Consider the following 22,544-nt stretch of genomic DNA (forward strand, 5'->3'; position numbering starts at 1 on the left):
ACTTTGATGGCAGATACAGTTGGAGGACCCCATGAAGATAAAAGCAAGGAAAAAAGCACATAAAGCACAGGGGTTTTATTATGTCAACAGAAGTAGTTCCTATGAACATTGAACAACACAAGTAATGATTAAAACAGACTTACAACAGAAAAACGAACTTAATATTTAATGCTCAATGAACTCCGGATAGTCCGTATTGCAATATGACCAAATATACTTTGGTATTCAGGTTTACCTAACTATTTTCATGTGTAACCATGTTTTCATTTGCAAAACCAGAGGAAAGAATACGTTAGGAAAGGACTTACAGCAAACACTGGTGCCCACAAGCTTGCAACTGTCAGAGCATTATGATTATCTGCAAGAAGTTCCTAGGCATTAATTAAGCAAATTGAGGGCTTAACAAACAGTAAATGAGATAAAGCCAACACAATGCATAATTTAGGAAAATGCAAGCTGATTTTGTAAAAAGAAAAGAAAAGAAAAGCGAGGAGAGAGAGAGAAGAACAAACAGAAGGCAGGGAGTATCCCAATCACATAATCACATAAAGGTTACTGAAAGGATAATATGCAATATTCGATCTAACTGCTTGGTGAACCAATACAAACGCTTGATCCCAACCAAACGCAGAATGCACTAATCAATGAGGCAATGGAAATAGTCAACTAACTTACGTTTGGATACAAAATCATGCCATGAATAGTTCGTTATCTCCATATCTATTACTTGCCTTGTCGGCTTAACCAAGGGCTTAATCTGCATATGATAACAAAAGTATTCAATAAAACTACAGCTCACTGCTAAGGTAACTAACCACAAATTAGAAAGGAGCAATAAAAAATTACCTGTATGAAATAGGCAAAGGAAAATTTGCACCCCAGGACAAGCAGCCAGAAAATCATGTACCTGTAATCCAACAAGTTAGTAAGCAAAGAAAAGCAACATACAATGAAGCTACATTATCAGCCAATTCAATATTTGACAAACTATTCTCACCTCAACTATAATTTCACATAACTACAAAGTTAAAGACATGAATAATAGAGTCAAATCATTTTAACCCAAAAAATTTAGAAAAGCAGTTATACAAGTCGAACAGAAAATCCCAAAAATTCAGACACCTAAGCTACAGGAAATATGATTATGAGAATAAAAGCTGCACATATTCCAAAAAAATAGTATAACTGATTAATCATGACAGTAAATCATTAACTTCAATCTGCTTTCATTGCATATTCTTAGTAGTGATATACAGGAAAAAAAGGTAAAAATGATGCAGTCAATGCAATGGCTACAAGCTAGTTGGAGAAGATGCTGACCTTATGAAGCCTAATAAAAAAGCAATAGGACTGCCTTTAAGGGCATGCAATTTAACGAGTCTTTGGGATCATAGGTTGATATTGTACAGCTAGTTAACATAGAAGCTGTTTGCTCGAAAACGTTGGAGTCAAGGAGAATAAGCTCCATTTCATAATTGCAGGAAACTTAAAAAACTTAAAGCTAGTGAGTCCTGAACACCATGATACCTATTAGACATTCATTTGGGTTCCTAGATGTCTTGGAAGATTTTAGACAACAAATTATGGATCTCTTATGCCTAAAGACAATAGAATTAGCTTTAAGGTACTTTCAAAATCTTGATTTTTCAAATAATCAGCTTCTTTTTTTAAGAGATTATATTGATTAGAATCTTTACTGAATCTTTCTCATTTTTTCCTCTTTTACTTCTCTAATTTTTCTTCTCCCCACCTTCAACCTAACCATTACCTCTGATTGCCCAGACAGCCCAAAAGTCTAATTTTCTCAACTAGTCATAGGAGAATTTCCCTAAACTCATTCAACAACAATACTTCCCTGACAAAACCGTGCCACTTGTAGAATATTCTGTGAAGATAATTCTATAGCAAATAGCCATGCATAGTGTATTCTAAGAATTAGAAAGCCAAGAAGAAAATCAAGAAAAAGACTTATTAAAAACTAGAATTCATACATCAAAAACCAAAGAAAATAAACAACTTGAATACATAGGCATCAATCATTTCATTTCAACTGACCAGAAACTGAAATGGCCTAAATACACATCAATCAAAGTAATTTGAGTAAATAGACATCAATCATTTCGTTTCAGATTAATGATTGATTCTGATTTATCAGTGATTAATAGATGGTAACTTACAAAATTAGGAAAAACAAAAAGATTATGTAAAGTGAAAATAACAACTGTATCCTCCAGGAATGATAACAAGAAAACAACAGATATAAATATAAACCCCCAAGTACCGGAAGATGCTAAGAGTAAAATAAAGAGTAATTAAGGAAAAAGAAAAAACATCCATCAAACCACTAATGGGGGCATTTAAAGAAGAAACTAAGAAGAAAAACATGATGGAGACAGCTGTGGACGCAATCACCAAAATCTAATAAAACTCAACATTAAAAAGTAGTAGGTTAAAGATTGATAGATGTAAAAGAGAAATTAAACAAACACAAAATAACTATAAATAAATCAAAGTCTACGAGGTAAACCACACGCTTAACTAAGTCCAATATATTTAATAAAGTTAACCAAAGTGGCAATGTGGATTGAACAGGAACTACTTCCATACAAAAGCAATAATTACCAACATCTCCATGCAGTTAGTCAAGTCCCAATCTCACACAAGCACAACAAATTGAACAAAGCATAAACAAGATTATCCAGACAGCCAAGTTCTACTGGTTCTTTAATCCTCTTCTTTCATGAATTTTTGCAAAAAAGGCACAAGAAATCAGGCTTTGCATTCACACAAAGGGTAAAGGGAGAGGCAATGAAGTACAAACACTTCCCAGTACACACTTTCTTCAAAGTAATGGTTCAATAAAGAGAAACCCAACCCCCTCCCCTCAAAAAAATTTCAGTTTATTTCTGAGAAAGCAAATTATATGCATTCAAATATACAGCCTCTGGGAAGGATAAATGACTAATCTACACTTCAATCTTAAAGAAACTCTAGGTAGATTCACTGCTGCATCTCAATATGTTGGGCACCAAAAAGAAACGAGTCAGATCAGATAAGATTCCTAAACATGCTGAACTCCTAGAATAAAAGACATCCTAGCTTTGAAGAGGATTTTTAACTGGATAATCAAATTGAAGTGCTTACTTGAGAAAGTCTGATGTCCTCTCATACATTCCCCGACCAACATAGTAATGTTCCTTAAAACAATGCAACAAGTATATTAGTTCAAAAAATCACCTTTAACCAAAGCAAGGAAAGAATGAAGGATAACTAAACATCTGGTGCATTGGCCAAACCTGATGCATCCATTTAATGAAACGTACTAGAGGCCAATTGTCAAATAAGCTGCCCAAATGATGACAGGCAGGTATTCTCATAACAATACTGAGAGAAACATGAAGTCCGGCATAAATAGCTAGGATAACAACATAAATTTTGAAAAGAATTGACTCAGAATTGGGTTTATTCTCCTCCTGAAGAGCTTTCCTGCAATCAAACCACATAAAACTAATAGTAAATGCACTTACTTTACCAGAATATGGAGAAATGCACAGTGGTCAGAAGTTTAAAAAATAAAATAAATGAGAAAAGGAGGAACATACACATAGAGAAAACATATGAACACGGAAGCTAAACTAAAGCAGATAAAACGGAGAAAAATTCGGCTAACAGCTACACGCCTTGATGTAGAATAAGCACCATACATCATTAGAATGTCCAAGACACCTGCAACAGTGAAAACAACTTCAGCAGCCACAGAAGAAGCCAACGAAACATGAAGGTCTGCCCAAGCTACACTTAGGGTCCATTTGTTTGGACTGAATTTTTTCTAAAAATATTTTCCAGAACTTCTGGTGCATGGGTGCACTGAATTCAGTAAAAAAAATTACCATTATAAGCTGTTTTCCCCAATCCAATGTCAAACAACTTCCATAAAAGATTTACCGAAGTTTGTTTTCTCTTATTCAAAGCATGCTAGTTAATGGTTGAGTCTATGATAAATCACATGTCTTCCTCAGAAGAATATCATGCAACAAAAAATGCTGAGGGAGACCTTAACTGAAAATTGTTCCGCTGTCTTTGAGAGCAACTTCACCAGTAACCTTTGCAAATCCTTCATATTAAACGCCCTTCCTTCCCTTTGCAACCCCATAATCCCACAATTGTTTTTTTTTCCTTGGGAGGGTGAAGGCTTTTAGCGGCGACAGTCAAATAGGGTTAGATTGAGTAGTGCCATGGCTGGGAAATGTAGAGATGGTGGTGCAGGTGGCATGACTTTGCTGGTGTTGACCAGTAAAAGAATACAAGCTATGCTTGGTACTAAGTGTTGAGATACGTGTGCATCTGATGGTTGATAGTGACCTCTGATTGTGTGAAAAAGTATTTTCTTCAAGTTAAACCATGCATGAGAAAATTATGAGAAAAGATTCATTAAAACTATTTCCTGTGAAACCCTAATTCCTGGAAATCATTTTACATCCAACCAAATGGACCCTTAAACAGCATTAAGTAGAAACTTCCAAGAATAGAAAACTAACTCTGAATAAACTTCATCACAACATATGTTGGTCCAAGACTAAGAAGTTCGCGTATCGTCTTGGAGTCAAATTGCCCATCATTGAAGCCAATAACAGCAAGTCCCTGTATGAGAGAGAGAGAGAGCAAGAACCAGATTATTAATTCCAGTTACCCATTTAAACCATGGGAAATAGAATACATTATTGCAATAGAGAAGAAGGTCTGCTCCTTTGCTAAACAAAGCTAATTCCAGCTTTTTAAAACAAAATTGAGCTTTTGACAAGTCCCTGTAAAAGAGAGAGAGAGAGAGAGAGAGAGAACCAGATTATTAATTCCAGTTACCTATTTAAACCATGGGAAATAGAATTCATTATTGCAATGGACAACAAGGGTCTGCTCCTTTGCTAAACAAAGCTAATTCCAGCTTTTTAAAACTAAACTGGGCTTTTGACAAGGTCTCCTTCACTTCTTACCTATTAAATTATCTTTAGATCAAAAAGAAATTACTTCTGAGAAACACTCTAAGGGATGCTATTTTAATGGCCTTATTCTTGTTTCTCTCAACATTCTAAAGTTCATCATGGAAATGTAATTATCAATAAAGCTCTTGAGAAAAAGAAAAGCAAAAATTGAAGCATGTCATTGCAAATTTGACAAAGCCAAAGCTATTTCAGAACATCAAAAGGACTGCTCCCAAGAATGAGCATTTTGCATTTTCAAATGAGCTAAACGAAGTAGTTAAGGGCAAAGGACCACATTGAACAACAGCTTTTAGCTAAGAAAAAGCTATAATCAGCTTTTGTAAGCAACTGAGAACAGGCACAGTATATTTGCGCTTACAGAAGCATTTCAGGCAAATATGGCCAATCAATTTTCAAAATCACCTGTCTAGGAATTACTTATTTTAACAACTCAACCCAAAAAAAGAAGAAAAGCAACAGACTCAAAGCCAAAGGGATCCATTTTGAACTCAAATAGAATACATATGACATGGATAGCAAAAAGAGAAATCAAGTCTAGAATGCACGCAGCTAGGGCTGCAAACGAACCGAGTCGCTCGCGAGCGGCTCGAGTCGAGCTTGAGCTTGATCAATATCGATCGAGCTGGCTCGAGTTGAAATCGAGCTCGAACTCGAGCTCAAAATATTAAGCTCGTTAGCTCGAAAGCCGGCTCGCGAGCTCGAGTATGTGTGTGTATATATATATATATATTTTTAAGTATATATATTTTTTTTATTTTTTTATTTTAAGTATTTTTTTATTTTAATAGTAAAATTACATATATATCCTTAATATTTTATTATTTATTAAGCAAAAATATTTATTTTATTTATTTTTTAAAAAAATAAAATAATTATTTTTATTTTTTTCGAACTCGAGCTCGAACTCAAGCTTTAAATTGTCAGCTCGTCGAGCTGGAGCTCGAGTTCAATATAATTAAGTCAAGGCTCGACTCGATTAGGCCAAAACTCGACTCGACTCGACTCGTTTGCAGCCCTACACGCAGCACCCAGACCTCAAAACTAGGAAAGAGAAAAAATGAGAAAGGCTCCAACAAGTAATTAACACAAACAATGCAAACCCACCACAAAAAAAGAGAATGAACCATGCACACACAACAAACAACATAACATGCAAAGACCCAACTTTTTCAAGGAATACATAGGCAGAAACTCCAACATCCAATACAACTGCGACTACAAATGCAAATTGAAGCGCAAAACATATTTTTCGAAGATATAATCAAGCACAAATTTGGCTATTGCATCATTAACCTGAAACATCATAATAAGAAATATCCACAGGCGGTGAAAACTGTGATAAAGATGAAGAAATGTCCTGTGCTCCACAAAAGAAGTTTTTCCTCGATGTTTACTTCCTCCAGATTTTAAAACATTCTGAAAAAATCAACATAGGAAACAAAACATAGGTTACCACCAATAATTTTTCATAATCTAATTTAAGTACAACTCAACAAATAAAGCAAAAATACAGAAAGCATGACATTCATTATTCATTACGAGCACAAACAGAGCAATCTATTAAAACGCTCCAAAAAAATAAACAAGAAAAGAAAAAAGCACTTTTACTCGCAAATAAATAATAAGCTAGAATTCTTGGCCAACGTGACAAATAATGTATCTGTTCAAAATACAATTAACTATGCCCAACAGTAACTCCTCGCCGAAAAACAAAGGGAACACCCTTTCCAGTTTGGTAAAGATATAATATCATTCTTCAGGAAAATTCAACCATGGCAACCCCAGCCAACTTATCACTCTTTAAATACAAGCATTTCACGCAACTTAAGGTGCAGCTTAGAAAATAGCTACAATATGTTGGGTTCTCCAAAAACTCTCAACTCATGCACCTTCCGGAAGTTTAATATCCCCATACAGAAGCAGAACAACAACTAAAGATTAATCAACTAAAATTATGCTGCAAATGCTTACTTACACATAGTGCTATAAACAAATCTAATCACCATTGAAGTGACCCCAAAATGGTTGGATTCGAACTTGATTAGATCATTTATGTCAGGCTCAAATACTAGTTCACTTGATAATGAACACAAAATTCTATTTCATGCTCTGCTACAAATTTGCTTGGCACCAGTTAGTATCGAGTTAGGTCAAAATCATGCCTATTTTCTACGATCTAAGTTGCCTGTTAGGCACTATTTTCCAAAAAATTTTTATTCAAAACCTCCCAAATTCAACTTATCAAAATGCGAGCCAACTTTGTATGTTTGCAAACACTAGACATTTCACAATATTACTCATTCGAAATAATTTATCTATCAGCATCCTATTTACTGTTTCAAAATCATAAAACGCCTTCATCCAAAATACGGAGACTAAGTGGGGTCTAGCTTGCAAACCTGTGAGCCAATTATGTCCTTGCTGATTTTGACCTCAAAAAATAAGAAAACTAAATAGGCTCCACCCTCAAGCTTAAATTTGGTATTTTTTTGAACTACAGTGAAGCCAAAACTGTTCAATAAGCAGTCATATTACATTTTTACTTATTCACAAATATGCTGACAAAAGCTCAAACAATTTGTGGCATCACTTGCACACACAAGGAATCAAGTCATATGAAAGCCTCACAGAAGTAAAAGCCATGCATTACTATTTTCCATGTCACACCTCATAAAAACACAAGGTCCCATTTGGATTGCTATTTTTTGGAGTTTTTGTAGAAATATACCATAGCAATTTGATGTATGTGAGATAAAAAGGTGATTAAGAATTGTGTTCATGGAAAACGTAAATATTTTTCCTTAGAACACTGAAAACCAAACAAGGCCTAAACCTTTGGAGTCGTTTTTTAGCAATAGAAAAATAAACATTACTGACCATTGACCTAGGTGTAGGTTTCACAAAGAATGAAGCACTCGTGCGCCAGGGCCAGCTAAGCTCAAAACAACGGAGAGACCTAAAAAAGAATAAAAGTTAGCAGGAATTTATAAAAATAAATAAATAAATAAAGGGCTCAATATCAAGCATACCAAAAGTATTCATTAAAATCATCATAGTTTCTCCAGGCTGAATGTGCTGCTCGCCCATTGTCATTGTTAGCAGCTTCCTGTAAAACAAATGGTTGATATGCATCTTAAAAAAAAGGTAATGCATTTCATAAAATCCTTTGTTTCTTGTAATCCATTATCAGTCATCAGGTCTTGAAAGTGTTCAAAACATGTTTTTCTTTTTCCCACATTAAACACCAAAAAGCATAATAGTGTGTTATAGTAGCCGAAATTATTCACGGCACAGTAATGAAATTATTCATTAATAGTAGCTGAAATCCCTGCCCCGCAACCCCCCCTTCCACTGACTCCTGTATCTATTAAAATATTCTTTATTTCCTATTCATGAGAGAAAATTTTTAAGACAATCGGTGGGCAGAACTTTGTGTTTCCCCCCTGGGGGTCCCCAAAAAATGGGAGAGAAAGCTATAACATTGTTATAGTTTCTTCGGCTTGAAACAAGAAAACTTGGATACATTGGAGAGCAGATCTTGTCCCAGCCTTAGAAATTTGTCAGCCAAAACTGAAGGATATTTTATGCATAAACTAAGTGAATAGCTGCTCAAGAGATGCTTCTGGTGTCCAAATAGCACTTTAACAGATCTTATTTCCATACAAAAGGCCCACACTTTTAACCTATCTCAACACCTCTACAACTCTGAAAACAAGACATTTTTGAAGAAATTCATTGCCACTTGAGATAAATTTTTCACAAATGCACAATCAAAACCAAAACTTCTACTCCACAATATCAACTAAAAAGGAAAGGACAATCCCATACTAAGCGACATATGACAAGTGACAAACAAACTAAAAGATTGCCCACCTCCTTGATTTTGGGGATTCCCATGTTCGTGTCTATCGCTTAGGAATGTCGTGCTTTTCAGTTGCATTTTGTAGGTGGACTCAAAAGGAAATACAATACAACATGTCCAACTTATAACATGAACAAAAACATCATTGAAACTGACAATGCAACTACCTGGGCAAGATAATATGCCATTTTCATAGTAGTCCAGACCAAAATGTATAACATTACTATTTCCTAGCAGGTGGACCCAAACGTACACTAGGATGCCATTCCAGCATTCTCCATTGAGATTCTTGTCTCTTGAGCAAGGTAATCCCCTATGGACAGGGTTTTCAACTTTTATTTTCCTTTTTTGACAAATTTTGCTACCTTTTTGAAACAGATCACCATGATACCATCCAGTCCAAGTTTCAAATAATTGGTAGAAAAAGTAGAAAAAAAAAAATCTTTAGTGACCATCATTATCATTATCTTATCATCATCATATATCACTAATGGAAACAGCATAGTGGTTCGGCTAAATTCTGATAGCTTGTTACAAACAGAAAGAAGGGGAAGACAGAAACTTCAAGAAAAACATCGAAAACATACCGCAGCAACCACATCATACAGAGGACGAATTACTCGATCAAGAAATGACACGCCATTCTCCAAAACACAACTATTTGCAGGCTGTAAAACCTGCTGGCGCAGTATTTCTTCCAATTCCCGTCCCATCTGTTTATCCAGTTCACAGTTGTAATACACATTAAGAATTCCGAACAAAACCAAACACCATAATCACAAATGCAGAAAGAACAAAGACTTGTCCTTAAGTAGATTAGACACTACATAGCAACACGCAAGGCACAAAAACACAATCTCAATCCCACCAATCCTTTTTCTGCCAAAACAACAATATAAAACAAGAGGCAAAAAAAAAAAAGTAACTTGTTGGTGCAAGGTAACCTACATGATGAAAGATGTAGCATAGGCATTCCGGAAGAAAGCGAACGTTGGAGGCTTCACCCCATATTAGAAAATATAACGAAATGAACAATAACTTTTTCTCCTTGCTCACATCTTCCGAACTGCAAAAGACAGGCATATTCTCAGACATACAGCATCCAGGTTGAAGAAACATCAATACTGCCCCCTCCCCACCAATAAATTAAACTCTCTGCTAATCATAAAACATTCAGATGGATTCCAACATACTTGTTCCATACAGGAAGGATGGCAAGATATCTGCTCCAGTTAATGTAGTTCTCAAGTGACTTCATAAACACATTTTGAACTGCAGCTTCATCCAAAATCTGAAGCAAAAGCACAATAGAGAACCTCAAGATAAACATAAGATTCCCTAAAACATATACCTAGAAATCAAAACCTAGCAAGAGTTGGTTTCTAGAATTGAAATAATAAAACCCAGACAAAGTAACTGTCTACACCTAGGATTGAAAGAAATAAAATGAGTCAATAAAGATATTTAACTTTATACAGATGATTTAAAGAAAACCATCACATTCTTTTAACATAAGATGATTACTATGTCACTACACCGCATGCTTATGTACAGATCAATGGTTGTGGTTACAGTTTTCTACCGCTCTTACTCGTTTCGCCAAAAAACGCCAATTCTGATCCTAATGACACAGACCAGGAGCAGCTAGGTAAACATCCTGGCAAACAAGATTTCACAAGGTTCAGGTGACCAACAAAGATCCATGTATCCTAAGCTTATGGGTGGAAGGTTCAAGTCCTAAAGTGGCATTAAAATCTACAAGGTCCTACAGCAACTAAACAATTCTGGAGCTACGATGAATTATTAAAGACAGAGGGCAAACAAAAATCATCAAGAAGAACGCATATTAGAGTGCATATGGACAATTGAAAGAGCAGCTTCAGCAAAGCTACAGATTAGAAAAATTTTAAGTATTGCATAGCATAGTTGAGCCACTGCCAATTTTCCCTAAATCATTAAGAACATCAGGTGCAGACCAGTAAAATAAATGAGCAGTAGACTCAGGACTTCATGTTCCAGCCTAAAAGCACTTATGAAGGACTAGCAAAACCTAAGAATACAAGAAAGAATGAAACTTTAAGAGCAGGATAATGACAGAGCTGGAAGATTAAGCCTTAAAAGGAAGCAGCTACTACTTTCCTGCTGGAATAAAAACTAGAGCTCAACCTTGTCCCTAGCCAGCCAAAAGTTGCAGGACAATGCAACCAGCATCTAATCCACCTTATATCCAGAATCTCAGTTCAGTTGACAGTTTTGGGAATATATTGTGCTGATAAATTCTAATCTTCTTAGATTCTATTCGAAAATAGTTAATTTTTCAACAACGAAAAAAAACTAAATTCAAAAACTTGGCAGGCAGCAGCCCCCACTTGCCCCCATATAGGTCCAAAATTGCTCACAAGCACAAGAAACTGCGAAAATATTAAAAACACTAAAAAATTAAAATTAAAAAATAAATAAATAAAAAAGAAGATGAAGAGAGCGAAAAGCCAAACTTACCGGCTCAGGTTCTTCAAGAATTCGAAGCCGACTTTGCTCATTAGCTAGGAGATGAACAACATGTTCACGTTGACTAGAAACATTATCTTTCTGCCAAAAGATACAATATTCACAATTTAAACCACGTTAGTTGGCCTAAACCACAAACAAACGAAAAAGGCATCAGTTCAAAAACAAAACAGCCAGCAAACTTATGGTGGAATTTCCAAGAGGAAAAAGTTTAGACCAGTGTCAAAAAGATATTGTTCCACTGCTGATAGCTTCTTCTTTACTTAAGCCTTTAAAATAGTACTGAAAAAAGTGATTCCTCAACATAATTCTTTAAAAGACTTGATGCCATTTTGCTATAAATAACCTGAAAAGCAAAGATTGTTAAACAAAAGCACCTCCATTCTAATGGTACTTTAACATATGGCTTTTTTCAGCCCAACATCTATTAAAGCAAAGGTATAAACAAAAAACAACAGATCAGAGTAACTTATAGCTAATATCAACCTAAGATGAAAAGCCTCTAATATCTATTAATAAACCTCAAGTACCATAGAATCCTCTTTAAAGTACACTTAATTACAGAACCTTCTTTTATGATGAATGTTTCAAGTTTCATGTTAAAGAAACTTTTTTCAGTGTTTATCTACCTAGGCATCTCAATGGATAGGGTTTGGGTTGTATCCACTTGATCCAGATCCAGACCCAGACCCAGACCCAATGAATTTTATTAATATCTAGATCTGGTTTGAAAAAAAGAAAATCAAAAGCCAGGTATACAATGGATATCTATAGGTATTTCCAAACGTGCAATTAAAAATTAAATAAAAACTAATATAAACATGTAATTCAAAGATAACAAAAATATTAGCCAACTACCATTTCAAATAACAAATTAACAAAATCAAACAACGTTCAAGAATGTTAAATGTAGGCATGTCAATGGATCTGATCTTTACCCAAATCCAACCTAGATCTAATGTACTTGGGCAGGGTTAGGATTTAATTTCTCAAATCCAAACCCTACCCAAACCCAGACCTTGTAAAAGAGTTACAGGTCTAGATAGGGTCTAATTTTCTATAATTCGTATCCAAATCCAAACCCATACCAATCCCTATCCAGACCCATGTATATATAATTAAATAATATAGATATATATATTAGTAAATTTATAAAATATTCTAATATTCTATCCTTATTGAATCAAATATAGTAAGACTTTATGATTGTTTTCTTTTTTCATCCTAATCCTAATTGTCATTGTATAGTACAATTTTTTTCAGAAAAAGAAGAAAAAGTAAAGACACCTAAATGAAAGATTTGATGTAGATACAGTTGAAATTTTAAAAATAAATAGAAGCAGTCGATAGTAGTTTTTTTTTTGAGTTCATAATATTGCATTCAACTTCTTGAATATTAGTTTTATTATTTGAAAATAAAAATTGGATGGTGTTTACATATATTTTTGAAATCTATATATTTTTATTTTAGTGCATTTACAAAAATATAATGGATATCCATTGGATACCCAGATCCAGGACAGTCTGGGTTTGGACCTTTTTTTCAGACCCATAAGGGTCTGGCTCTGGGTTTGGGTCTAACTAAATTTAATGGGTCTGTCTTTGGATCAAAGAGATCTAATCCAGACCCTACCCATTGATATGCCTGGTTAAATATAACAATTTTTATTGAACTGATAGCATGAAATATTATCAAATAATTTTGCTTGTATGAAAATTATTATATATTCAAAATTTCAAGGCTCCATGTGTTCAAACGTCCTCCATTTTCTTTTTTTCCATATATGTATATGGGTATGGGTAGGTTCCAGGCATGGATCATGTAAAATCAGAACCTACCCAGACCCATGATTATTTCTCAAGATTTGGATTTGGGTGGGGATTGGATTTAAAAGTTTGGACCCAAACCTAAGAAAAAAAATGATGGATCAAGATTGGGTCTAAGTAATGACCAACCAATTCACATGCTTATATGAACCAAAGAGAATCAAATCCATGATATGACAGCATCTAAATTTGATTTTTAACAAAACTATATTTGCCACTCTCACTTAGAATGACAAGCCAAGCACAACATCATAACACACATGAGAAACATAAGACTTTCTGCGAAAGGAACATAAAGCAAAGGCAAAATGTTGTAAAAATTTTCACCAAAAGATGAACTCAAGCCTGTGAATCGGAAAACTCTTGACAAACGGTTTTTGAGCCTAGGAACCTAAGGGCATGAGTAAATATACTGGAAAAATTACAAGTAAAAGCTTGAAGCTAGAAACGACAATATTATTCTAAATCTGGACTCGAGATTCACATTCCACAGGCCTACAGTTATTACATTGATATCCCAAGTCAAAGAGCTAATTCAAGAAAGAATTTAAAATTCATCTCAATAAAGATGGAAAAACCATCCAAAGCACATATTATGTCCTTGAGATAGCATTCCTCCTCAGATTAACTTCAGATCAGTCATTTTTGGACTCATCATCCTCGAGGTTTCCACATTCAAAATCCTATGCTGACTAAATAATAATTACAAACTTATTATAGAACAAAACTGACAAAATATTGGCAGTTATCTTAGAGAAACAAATATGGTATCCAAATATCAATTTGCTCATCTCTCTAGATCTACAAAGACGAACATGAGACAAGAAGCCAGGAAGGAAGCTTCAGGAAAGCTTCCAACTGACTCAGTCAAGCATTCCCATTCCATTCTGCAGCAATCTCAATATTAAAAGCATCTCCTGTAGCTAACACAGCTAAAGCAATTAATTCCGCCTTAGCAGCTAGAGCTAGAAATTACTGAAGGGTTAGAACTCATTGTTCCTCTTGTTTGTCACTGTACAAGGCAATCCATATTTCAACTTCCAAAGTAAAAAATCAGAAAAACACCTTGCGGATTACCATCCAAAAGAAGGAAGACATATCACAACATATTGAAGAGGTCATAATAGCATGTAACATGTTACTTTCTATTAGATCAGAGTTAAGCAATGACTCAACACCTAGATCATAAAGAGTGTTCACAAACTTAGAGACCGGAACACTTCAATGCACAACTAGAAAACATGTCGCACTATGAAAATTATTATAAACAAACCAACCTGAAATCCAAATGTGTAATGCAGAAAATCAAACATGTCTGCACTCCTTGTGGGGGGTATAGAAAAATCTGCTGGCAACTTTGGTAGACCCCTGAAGTACTTTATTGCAGAAGATGCAGCTCGGACCTGTACTGAGTAGAATCAATAAATAATAGCAATACCAACAAGGGCAAAAACTTCATGTAACCATAGAAATTAGTACAACCTCAGGGAAAAACCCAATAGCATTTGTTCTAGCAGGAGCATCCAACGGGATAATGTTGTATGCAACAAGATCCTCTGTCATAGCTGCATCTGATTCTATAACACGTTTCAGCTGAAAAGAAAGCGATTGTTTGTATTTGAGATAATTGACCACAAGAAAAATGGCAAGGAAATAAAACACCACAAGAAGGCTTGACTGAAGAAATGACAATGACAATGAAAGAACATTAAGAAACTTTTGCAGGTGCATAAGGGGTGGGCACCGGTCGGGTACCCGCCCCTAACAAGATATGGCTGACCCGACCCTAAAATATCGGATCAGCCATTTTGCGACCCTAACCCGCTCCTAATGTTTTCGGGTACCCGCTATTCGGGTACCCAAAAAAAAGGGGAGGGTCATAGGGTACCCACCCCTAAAAAAATAAAACTATTTTCCAATAAAAAAATATGTTTCACTTAATATCAACATGTTTTCCAATAAAAAAAAGTATGCTTTCCAATTAACATTGGTAGATATATTATAATCAAAATCCATGCATCACCATTCTCACACATTTCATCCAATAATCAAACCGATTTCATAAATTTAGTACATATTAGAATTATAATATCTAATAGATAAAACGAAATTTTATGATAATTTTTAGTACATCACCGTTCTCACGCATTTCATCCTTCTATAACATAACAAACACAAGGATAATAAGTATATAGCAACTTTTCAACTTTTCCAAGTATAACAAATACAAGGATAAAACGAAGTTTTATGATAATTTTGAGTACATCACCATTCTCACGCATTTCATCCTTTTACAACATAACAAACACAAGAATAATAAGTATATGGCAACTTTTCCAACTTCCTAAAGGATATTATGGTACAAGATTGCATCCAAAATGAGTCGATTGTGGAATCAATTCCGGAAAAGAATTGAACAGAGTTAATAATTTTTGAAGAAAGTATAACCAAAATAATCTTGAAAAATTTTCCCCAACTTTCTTACATCTTTGGAATAGACCTTGTTGCATTAAAGGTGATGAAAAAGAAAAATAAATTTCTTGCACTAAATTTCGGTGAGGATTCTAGAATAGTAATCCAATGAATCTCCATCCAACCAACACCCAGAAAGCAATATTAACCATAACTTCCGGGTTCCATAGGAAATAATACTATAATATCCACGAAAGAACAGATTATAGTCATAAGAACCAAAGATAAGCCAGACATATTAAAAGCCATCAAATGCACCCAAAATTGAACTCCAAAATCAAAAACAAAATAATGTATAAGACAAAGATTTCAAACCTCTTCTGGAATCAATCTTTCTGCTTCTTCAGGAGAGACTTCCTTTGTAAGCTGCGCTAAAACATTCCCTAAAACTTTAAGAGTTGCAAAAACCCTTTTCCTTTTCACAGTTTTACGCTCCAACCTAATTACCGATAAAGCAGAAAAGACATATTTGGATGAGGATAAAATTTAAAATCAAGAAAATATTGTAAAATGGCTTCAATCACGTAAAAAATCTGTACTTGACATTCAAGCATCCAAAAATAATTATTGTGTGGCTGAAAGTACATCCATTTTGGTGACAAGATTCAGTGTTTAGGAACAACAAGCCTCTGAGTACATTCCATAGTGAATTATTCTAACATAAATAGCGCCCACAAGTATCACTCGTTATTGCAATTCCTCCAAAAAGCATTGCTCAATTGATCTTTAGGAAAACGATACCCTTGCACTCAATCACCACGAAAGACAACCATAAGTATCCACTATACAAGGCATGTGATACTTTGTTATCAGCATCTAAATCAGAAGACATGAATGTGCCGATGACACCACTGACCCCGGGAAAACACACACACACACGTATGGGAAGACAGGTCCTCAAAAGAAAACAGAGACTCCAAAAAATTGCAGGCATGGGAACCATATTAGACTTCTAGCCAGCATGCAAGAAAATCTAAAAAGCTGCCATTTCGATTATGAATTCTTGACCTGCATAAGCAATTCATAAAAATAAATACGACTCAACAGCAAAACTACATCATAAATTTGGGCTTTAAGAGAAAACAATGTCCTAGAAGCCATTACTTACCTCCAGAATTCTCTATTTTCCCAAAAGTAAATCTTAACATTCATCATTTACAGGAATAATGAATCTAATAAACAGTTGGCTTCATATAATGAAACAACAGCACAATAGACGTGTATGCAGAGATATGAAGCTCATCTTCTAAAAGAAAAGCAACAATAAGAACAAATGAAACATATAGAGTTTTAGATCTAGCATGAAAGCACAGATTATTAGATGCAGCATCCAGTCAAACTGCACTTACTCTCCAAGTTTACCACTGAAAACACCAGTGTCCCTCAGCTGCATTTCCTCTTCCCGCAGCTTGTCCACATTATTTTTCTCTCGGTATTGTTTATAGAACTCTTGCAAGCGAGCAATATCCTGGCTTCTATCAATAGTTCCACCTTCCCTTTTTGCCAGTTTTTGCTGCACAACCAGCAGTATTACAGGGATGCATATTTAACATATCCAATACCGCAAACTAAGTAGAAATTAAATAAAATTCTACTACAAGTAATGAACAATCAGCATCACTTATATATTAAAACAAAAATACATTCAAAAAACATATCACCAAAAGCAGCAGCACATTCCCACACGGTCAGACATAGTAGAGCACTAAAATAATTACACAAAATAAAGTCTGTATTTTATTGACTTGGCATAACTGAGGTTAGTAGTATGAAAGAAACTAAAGTGAGACCCTAGGTGGAGCAAGGTTCCACCCTTCTCAAGTAATTTCAGATATCAGTGACTGCAAAGTGCTATTGTCTATTATCAGAAACTCCAATAGACTGCTTATAAATAAATTCCAAGTACAGAAACTAAAAGATTAATGTTCTATAGCTAATAGTACTCTGGAAATGGAGAAAGTTAATTTGTAATAGTTGATGCTAAGAAGAAAAAAACCAACTACATGGGATCCCACCTGTCACCAAATGGTCAAAACAAAGAAAAAATACTTAGCAACACTGCAAGAATTTATAAAAAACCACGACTTCCACATGTTACCAAATGAATGTGATAGCACATATTATCCAACAATCTAGCCATGGAAAAGGTACCTTGATCACAGACATCAGGCCAGTTTTAAATTGTAATACACCTCTTCCCTCGCTGTTTGGATCCAGATTTTGTGCCAGTGAGTATGCATGCTCACACACTGCATTTAAAGAACAAATCAGATTTTCCCGACATAATCAACTATATAAAGATCTTTAAAGGCCTCTCATCATTCAGATAAGTACAGCTATCCCAGTTATATCAAATGTAAAATTTGACTTGAGACGTTATCCTTTACGTGTAGACCAGAGAGAGAGAGAGAGAGAGATTCAGAAAGCACCTTTTGGTGTACCTTTATTTTCACCACTAAAAGATTACGTAAAATAAGTTCTACTTTAAATGTCAATTTTCAACGTAGCTTCTCCTTAAAACTTCCTTGGCTTATCTCTGGCAGCATGCTACGCTTCCTTGAAAGATTCAACAAGCATATATGTTCTCGTAATTTTCACCGAAATGTCACTTAGAAAGCAAGAAATTGAATTGCTAAACATGCTTATTACATTTGCACAAGTTCCAAACAGTGCCTTATTAAAAACCGTTGAATTTGAATTTATTATCACTTGTATTGCCGCTTCACCATAGAGGATTGACAGCATCATGAAAGATGTCAGTTTGCCCATTTAAGGAAAGCACTCAATTTCTCCAATATTTTCTGCATAGCTAATATACTTACACATAGTCTTGGAGGTCCAGTTTGAACTCAAGAAAATAAGCCTTGCTTAGGTTGGCAAGGACGCTAAATGGAAAAGGCAGTCCAAGTACTAAAAAAGAATCTCACAGTCAGATTATTCAAAGGCCAGGATTTTAATAGTAAGGGGCTACTTGGTTGGAGCGTATAGGAATCAAGAATTGGATTGAGTTCCACAACTGTTGCTTGGCTAATGGGTATGGGTTTTGAAATCTTGGAATGAATTCTAAAAAAGCAGCCACTCGCAATCCTCAACTAGATTGGGGGGTTTTGATGAATCCCACATTTGATTCCAAAATCAGAAAAACAAAAAAATAGCTTCTGGTCCCTTCTTCACGTAGCTCTCTCTTCTTGCTCTCTATGGCCCCAATCTCTCTCTATCTCTTTACCTCCCCTTGTCACTCATTCTCCCCATCATCCATAGCTGTCACCCTCCTATTCTCGTGAATCACTTTTCTAATCCTCTTATGGCAGCACCAAGGTCCTCAAGGCTCTTCCTCTTGACTACCAACCCACTTGCCCCCTTTATTTTTGCTGAAATATAGCTGCTGTGGGAGCCTCCCTTTGTATTGATGATTGGGAAATTGAAATTATGCAGGTATACTCCAATTTCTGGTCATAAACTTTGACAAAATCAAATCCAGATCTGCTTCAGCTATCACTGCATCACTGGGACTGTTGCTTCTGCTGCTCCCTTGTCTCTACCAAAAATTGAATATAGATACTAATTGGTGGTGGTTAGGTGCTGGTTCAATGGGTGTTGTCATGGTTGGGTGCTGGTTCAACGACGTTATGGTGGATATGTATGTGGGATAAGGATCCGAATGAGGAAGAAGAAATATATGAAAAGAAAAAAAAAGAAATTATAGCTAAAAAATTGATTATTAAATTTGATACTCATTCCTCACCAATATTTACCAAGCACCCAATTTTGTAATCATACCTTTGGCCAAACATAATAACTTTTTTTGTATGATTCCAATTACAATCCCGATTCCTAAGCTTGAACCAAGCACCCCCTAAAATTTCTGGAAGAAAACCACTTTTGGCTGTCTTGGACTAATCATTGCTTAAAAAAATTTTGCACCTGAAACAAATGAACCCAGTACCAAAGGTAACTCTTTCCAAAACTTCTGCCATCATAACTTACAGCATACCCTGATCACAATTGATAACCTCTTTTCTTTGTTAGTAGCTATGATATCAAGTATTAATCTTGGTATTTTTGAGCTTTGTCTCACTCAAGAACTAAGGTTGGACAGAGAAAGTTTTGTCAATCCCATGATGCATCCTCCATTTCTTAACTACATATGTAGTCTGGACTCGGAAGGAATTTGGAACAATAAGGTTATACGCGGCAATTAAGTAACAAGTTCTGCAGTTCTTTTACTGTAAAGCAGATGTGCTTGCGTGAGTTACTTGGAAGGAAGAAAACTATTCAAGATGATTTCACTTTCATAACATTTATATCTCTTTGCATAAGAGATTTTTATTATTTATCATGACTTTTTGAACATTTATGTCCACAAAATATTTTTAATACTGTTCATTCTTCAATCAAATGGCAACTATATCCATAAAGGCCAAGGTCAATGAAACCCATATGCAGAATTAAACTTCTTAGCATCTATGCCTTTGCCTTCTATTTTAATCTGAAAAGGGCTAGCAATAGCTTTACTCTTTTACCTAAGCGATTCTATTTTACTATTCATGGTACTTACACAGGCAGACATCTCCTTAAAAGTATTAAGAGATAATAATATTTCTTTAGATTTCCTGCAAGCTGATTACCAGGTTACCATTTCTTCACATTCAGTGCATGCTAATTGCTCTTCCTACTATGGATGGTTGCGCCAACAAAATGAGGCATAATAATTATCATCATTCCACATCGTTCACCCAGCAAATTTTGGAATATATAAGTAAAATTGCTCATATTTCAGTTTAGCAACTCTAGGTTTTTTCATTTAGAAACATGTCTCCACATGCCTCATATGTCTGATTGTATATATCATAAAACAATTGGGAACCACCCGATGGCCTACACCATCTCAAGGTGGTTTTTCTATTAACGAAAAAAAATGCGATAATGGAGTAGAACATAGTAAATGTTTGCTCTACTAAATAGGACATAAAAGAAGAGGTTGGCGGGGGGAGGCAACTTCCTAAGTTCGACATTTAGGCAGTAAACAATGCTTAGCTCCATTCAGTCAGTAGCAGGTCAATTCTACTTCTGCTTTTCAGGTCAAAGTTCATTTAAGTTGATCAACTTTTGGATTCTAGCTAGCAATAATCTGGTTTATGATCCTTGAAAAGGAACAGTGATCCACTATTTATCATGAACTATCATTTAGCACTCAAATTTTTAACTACAAAGTTGGAGTCCTAAAATAATTTAGAAATCAAATTACACATATATCAGCCTGTACTTCAGTCTATCAGTAACAATGCCACTGCAACACTTTGTTTGCTAATTATCAATCACCATCAAAATTTCACTGTTAAGAATTAAAAGGGAATGCAAATTGACATGCACACACAGATGGAAAACACTCACAGATTCTTGCAACATTAGGATCTTGATCTTGAATCTCATCGGCAGCTCTTAAAATGTCATCTATGTCCCTGTTATTTGCAAGAGATGATGGGACATTTGCAGCAATGCCACCATCCACCCGACCATATGCATCTGCACCACTCCTTTGTCTCCGTAGTGCTGCACGCACCAACCGCTCCCACAACTCCTCAGCTCGAGACATCTCCTAAATTGAACAGAAAATAAGCAACTCAAAAATCACATAACTCATTCATTCTAGACTATTCTAAGAAACCACTAGCAGAAGCCTAAAAAACACATTAAAAAATCAAAGAGAATTAACTAGTCTTTTCAAGCATTCAAGCTCAAGAAGATTCTCAGAATTTCAAATTAGTCGAGCAGAAATAGACAAACAGAAACACACGACCAAATAACTACAATCATACTTTAGGAGGCAAATATATTAAATGTACATTTTTAATATTTCTTTAAGCAGCAACACCGAAATTCTCACTTGAATTTTGTAATACCAACTATAAACACTACAACATAGATGAAAAAACTAAGTGAACTCGAACAAGGTTACAATACACTTGAGGTAAGCTCTGCTTCTAGCAGAACCAAAACAAAAACCAATAATTAAATGGAAAAAATCAAAATAACGTTCCACTTTTCCTGAATTTCCAGACCAAAATTACACCACTTGACAACCAGTAGATAAATTTTACAAAAAATTCATCAAATTTCAAGCATATATTTCGACGCACAAATTACCCAGTTCGAACAATAAAGAAACTGAAAATTTTCTAAAACAAGAAATATGCGTAATTACACAGAAGAAGTGCAAGCTCACCGAATCGGAGATCTCGCAGGAAAATCAGAGGAGCTGTGTGGATAATTATACGTAAAATTGCGAGCTGTGTATATATATATGCACCTGGAATCTAGGGAAGGGTATAGATAAACCCTAGATTTATATAAAGTTGAAATGAGAAGATTTGGGATGGGAAATGTGGGGGAAATTTTGGAGGAGGGGTTTGAAAATGGGGAAAGTGAAGGGGTCAGGGGACACGAATCTAGGATTCAATTTTATGATATCTTAATTGGAAGAAGGAAAGATGGTTGACCGGCTTTACCGGGTACAACCGAAGATAACGTGGCTAGTGATGATTGGCTCCTGTTAGAATTTTTCTTTTTATTTTTATGTGTGTTTTGAGCTTTGATTTGGGTAGAGCCGGTAGACGCGGTAAAGGAAGCTCGTTTTGCTGGAAATGAAAACGTCTTCTGTCTTTGAATTTTTTTCTCTTTTTTTATGTATTTATTTTGTTATCTTTTGAAGCTTGAAAAAAGAAAACTATGATGAATGGAGTAACCATGTGGAACTTTTTAAATTTTACCCAAAAAAAAATTTATTATGGTACAAGATTTTGGCAAAAGGATTTTCACTTTTGATAAATGAGAAAAAAAAAAGGCTTAAATGATGACAATTAAAAAGCTAAGGT

At 35.1% G+C, this 22,544-nt stretch overlaps 1 protein-coding gene across 2 annotated transcripts in view; it reads right to left on the bottom strand.

Moving 5' to 3' along the window:
• LOC113708559 (callose synthase 9-like) overlaps window positions 1-22,114 on the bottom strand; it is a 44,190-nt gene extending 22,076 nt beyond the window's left edge. For both annotated transcript variants that reach the window (XM_072052198.1, XM_027231067.2), the window contains exons 1-21: window positions 21,896-22,114; window positions 21,064-21,268; window positions 17,821-17,918; window positions 17,019-17,182; window positions 15,985-16,108; window positions 14,680-14,790; window positions 14,475-14,600; window positions 11,362-11,451; window positions 10,056-10,153; window positions 9,811-9,928; window positions 9,450-9,575; window positions 8,030-8,106; window positions 7,878-7,956; window positions 6,294-6,416; window positions 4,539-4,641; window positions 3,603-3,726; window positions 3,297-3,486; window positions 3,145-3,197; window positions 847-907; window positions 676-757; window positions 309-358 (exon numbers count right to left, since the gene is read on the bottom strand). In XM_072052198.1, coding sequence (XP_071908299.1) covers window positions 309-358; window positions 676-757; window positions 847-907; window positions 3,145-3,197; window positions 3,297-3,486; window positions 3,603-3,726; window positions 4,539-4,641; window positions 6,294-6,416; window positions 7,878-7,956; window positions 8,030-8,106; window positions 9,450-9,575; window positions 9,811-9,928; window positions 10,056-10,153; window positions 11,362-11,451; window positions 14,475-14,600; window positions 14,680-14,790; window positions 15,985-16,108; window positions 17,019-17,182; window positions 17,821-17,918; window positions 21,064-21,265 — 2,199 coding nt within the window. In that variant the 5' untranslated portion in view covers window positions 21,266-21,268; window positions 21,896-22,114. The remainder of the gene's footprint in view (window positions 1-308; window positions 359-675; window positions 758-846; window positions 908-3,144; window positions 3,198-3,296; window positions 3,487-3,602; window positions 3,727-4,538; window positions 4,642-6,293; window positions 6,417-7,877; window positions 7,957-8,029; window positions 8,107-9,449; window positions 9,576-9,810; window positions 9,929-10,055; window positions 10,154-11,361; window positions 11,452-14,474; window positions 14,601-14,679; window positions 14,791-15,984; window positions 16,109-17,018; window positions 17,183-17,820; window positions 17,919-21,063; window positions 21,269-21,895) is intronic.
• Window positions 22,115-22,544: the final 430 nt, after the last annotated feature.

Source organism: Coffea arabica, chromosome 1c (genome assembly GCF_036785885.1).
Source record: "Coffea arabica cultivar ET-39 chromosome 1c, Coffea Arabica ET-39 HiFi, whole genome shotgun sequence".
NCBI lineage: Eukaryota > Viridiplantae > Streptophyta > Magnoliopsida > Gentianales > Rubiaceae > Coffea > Coffea arabica.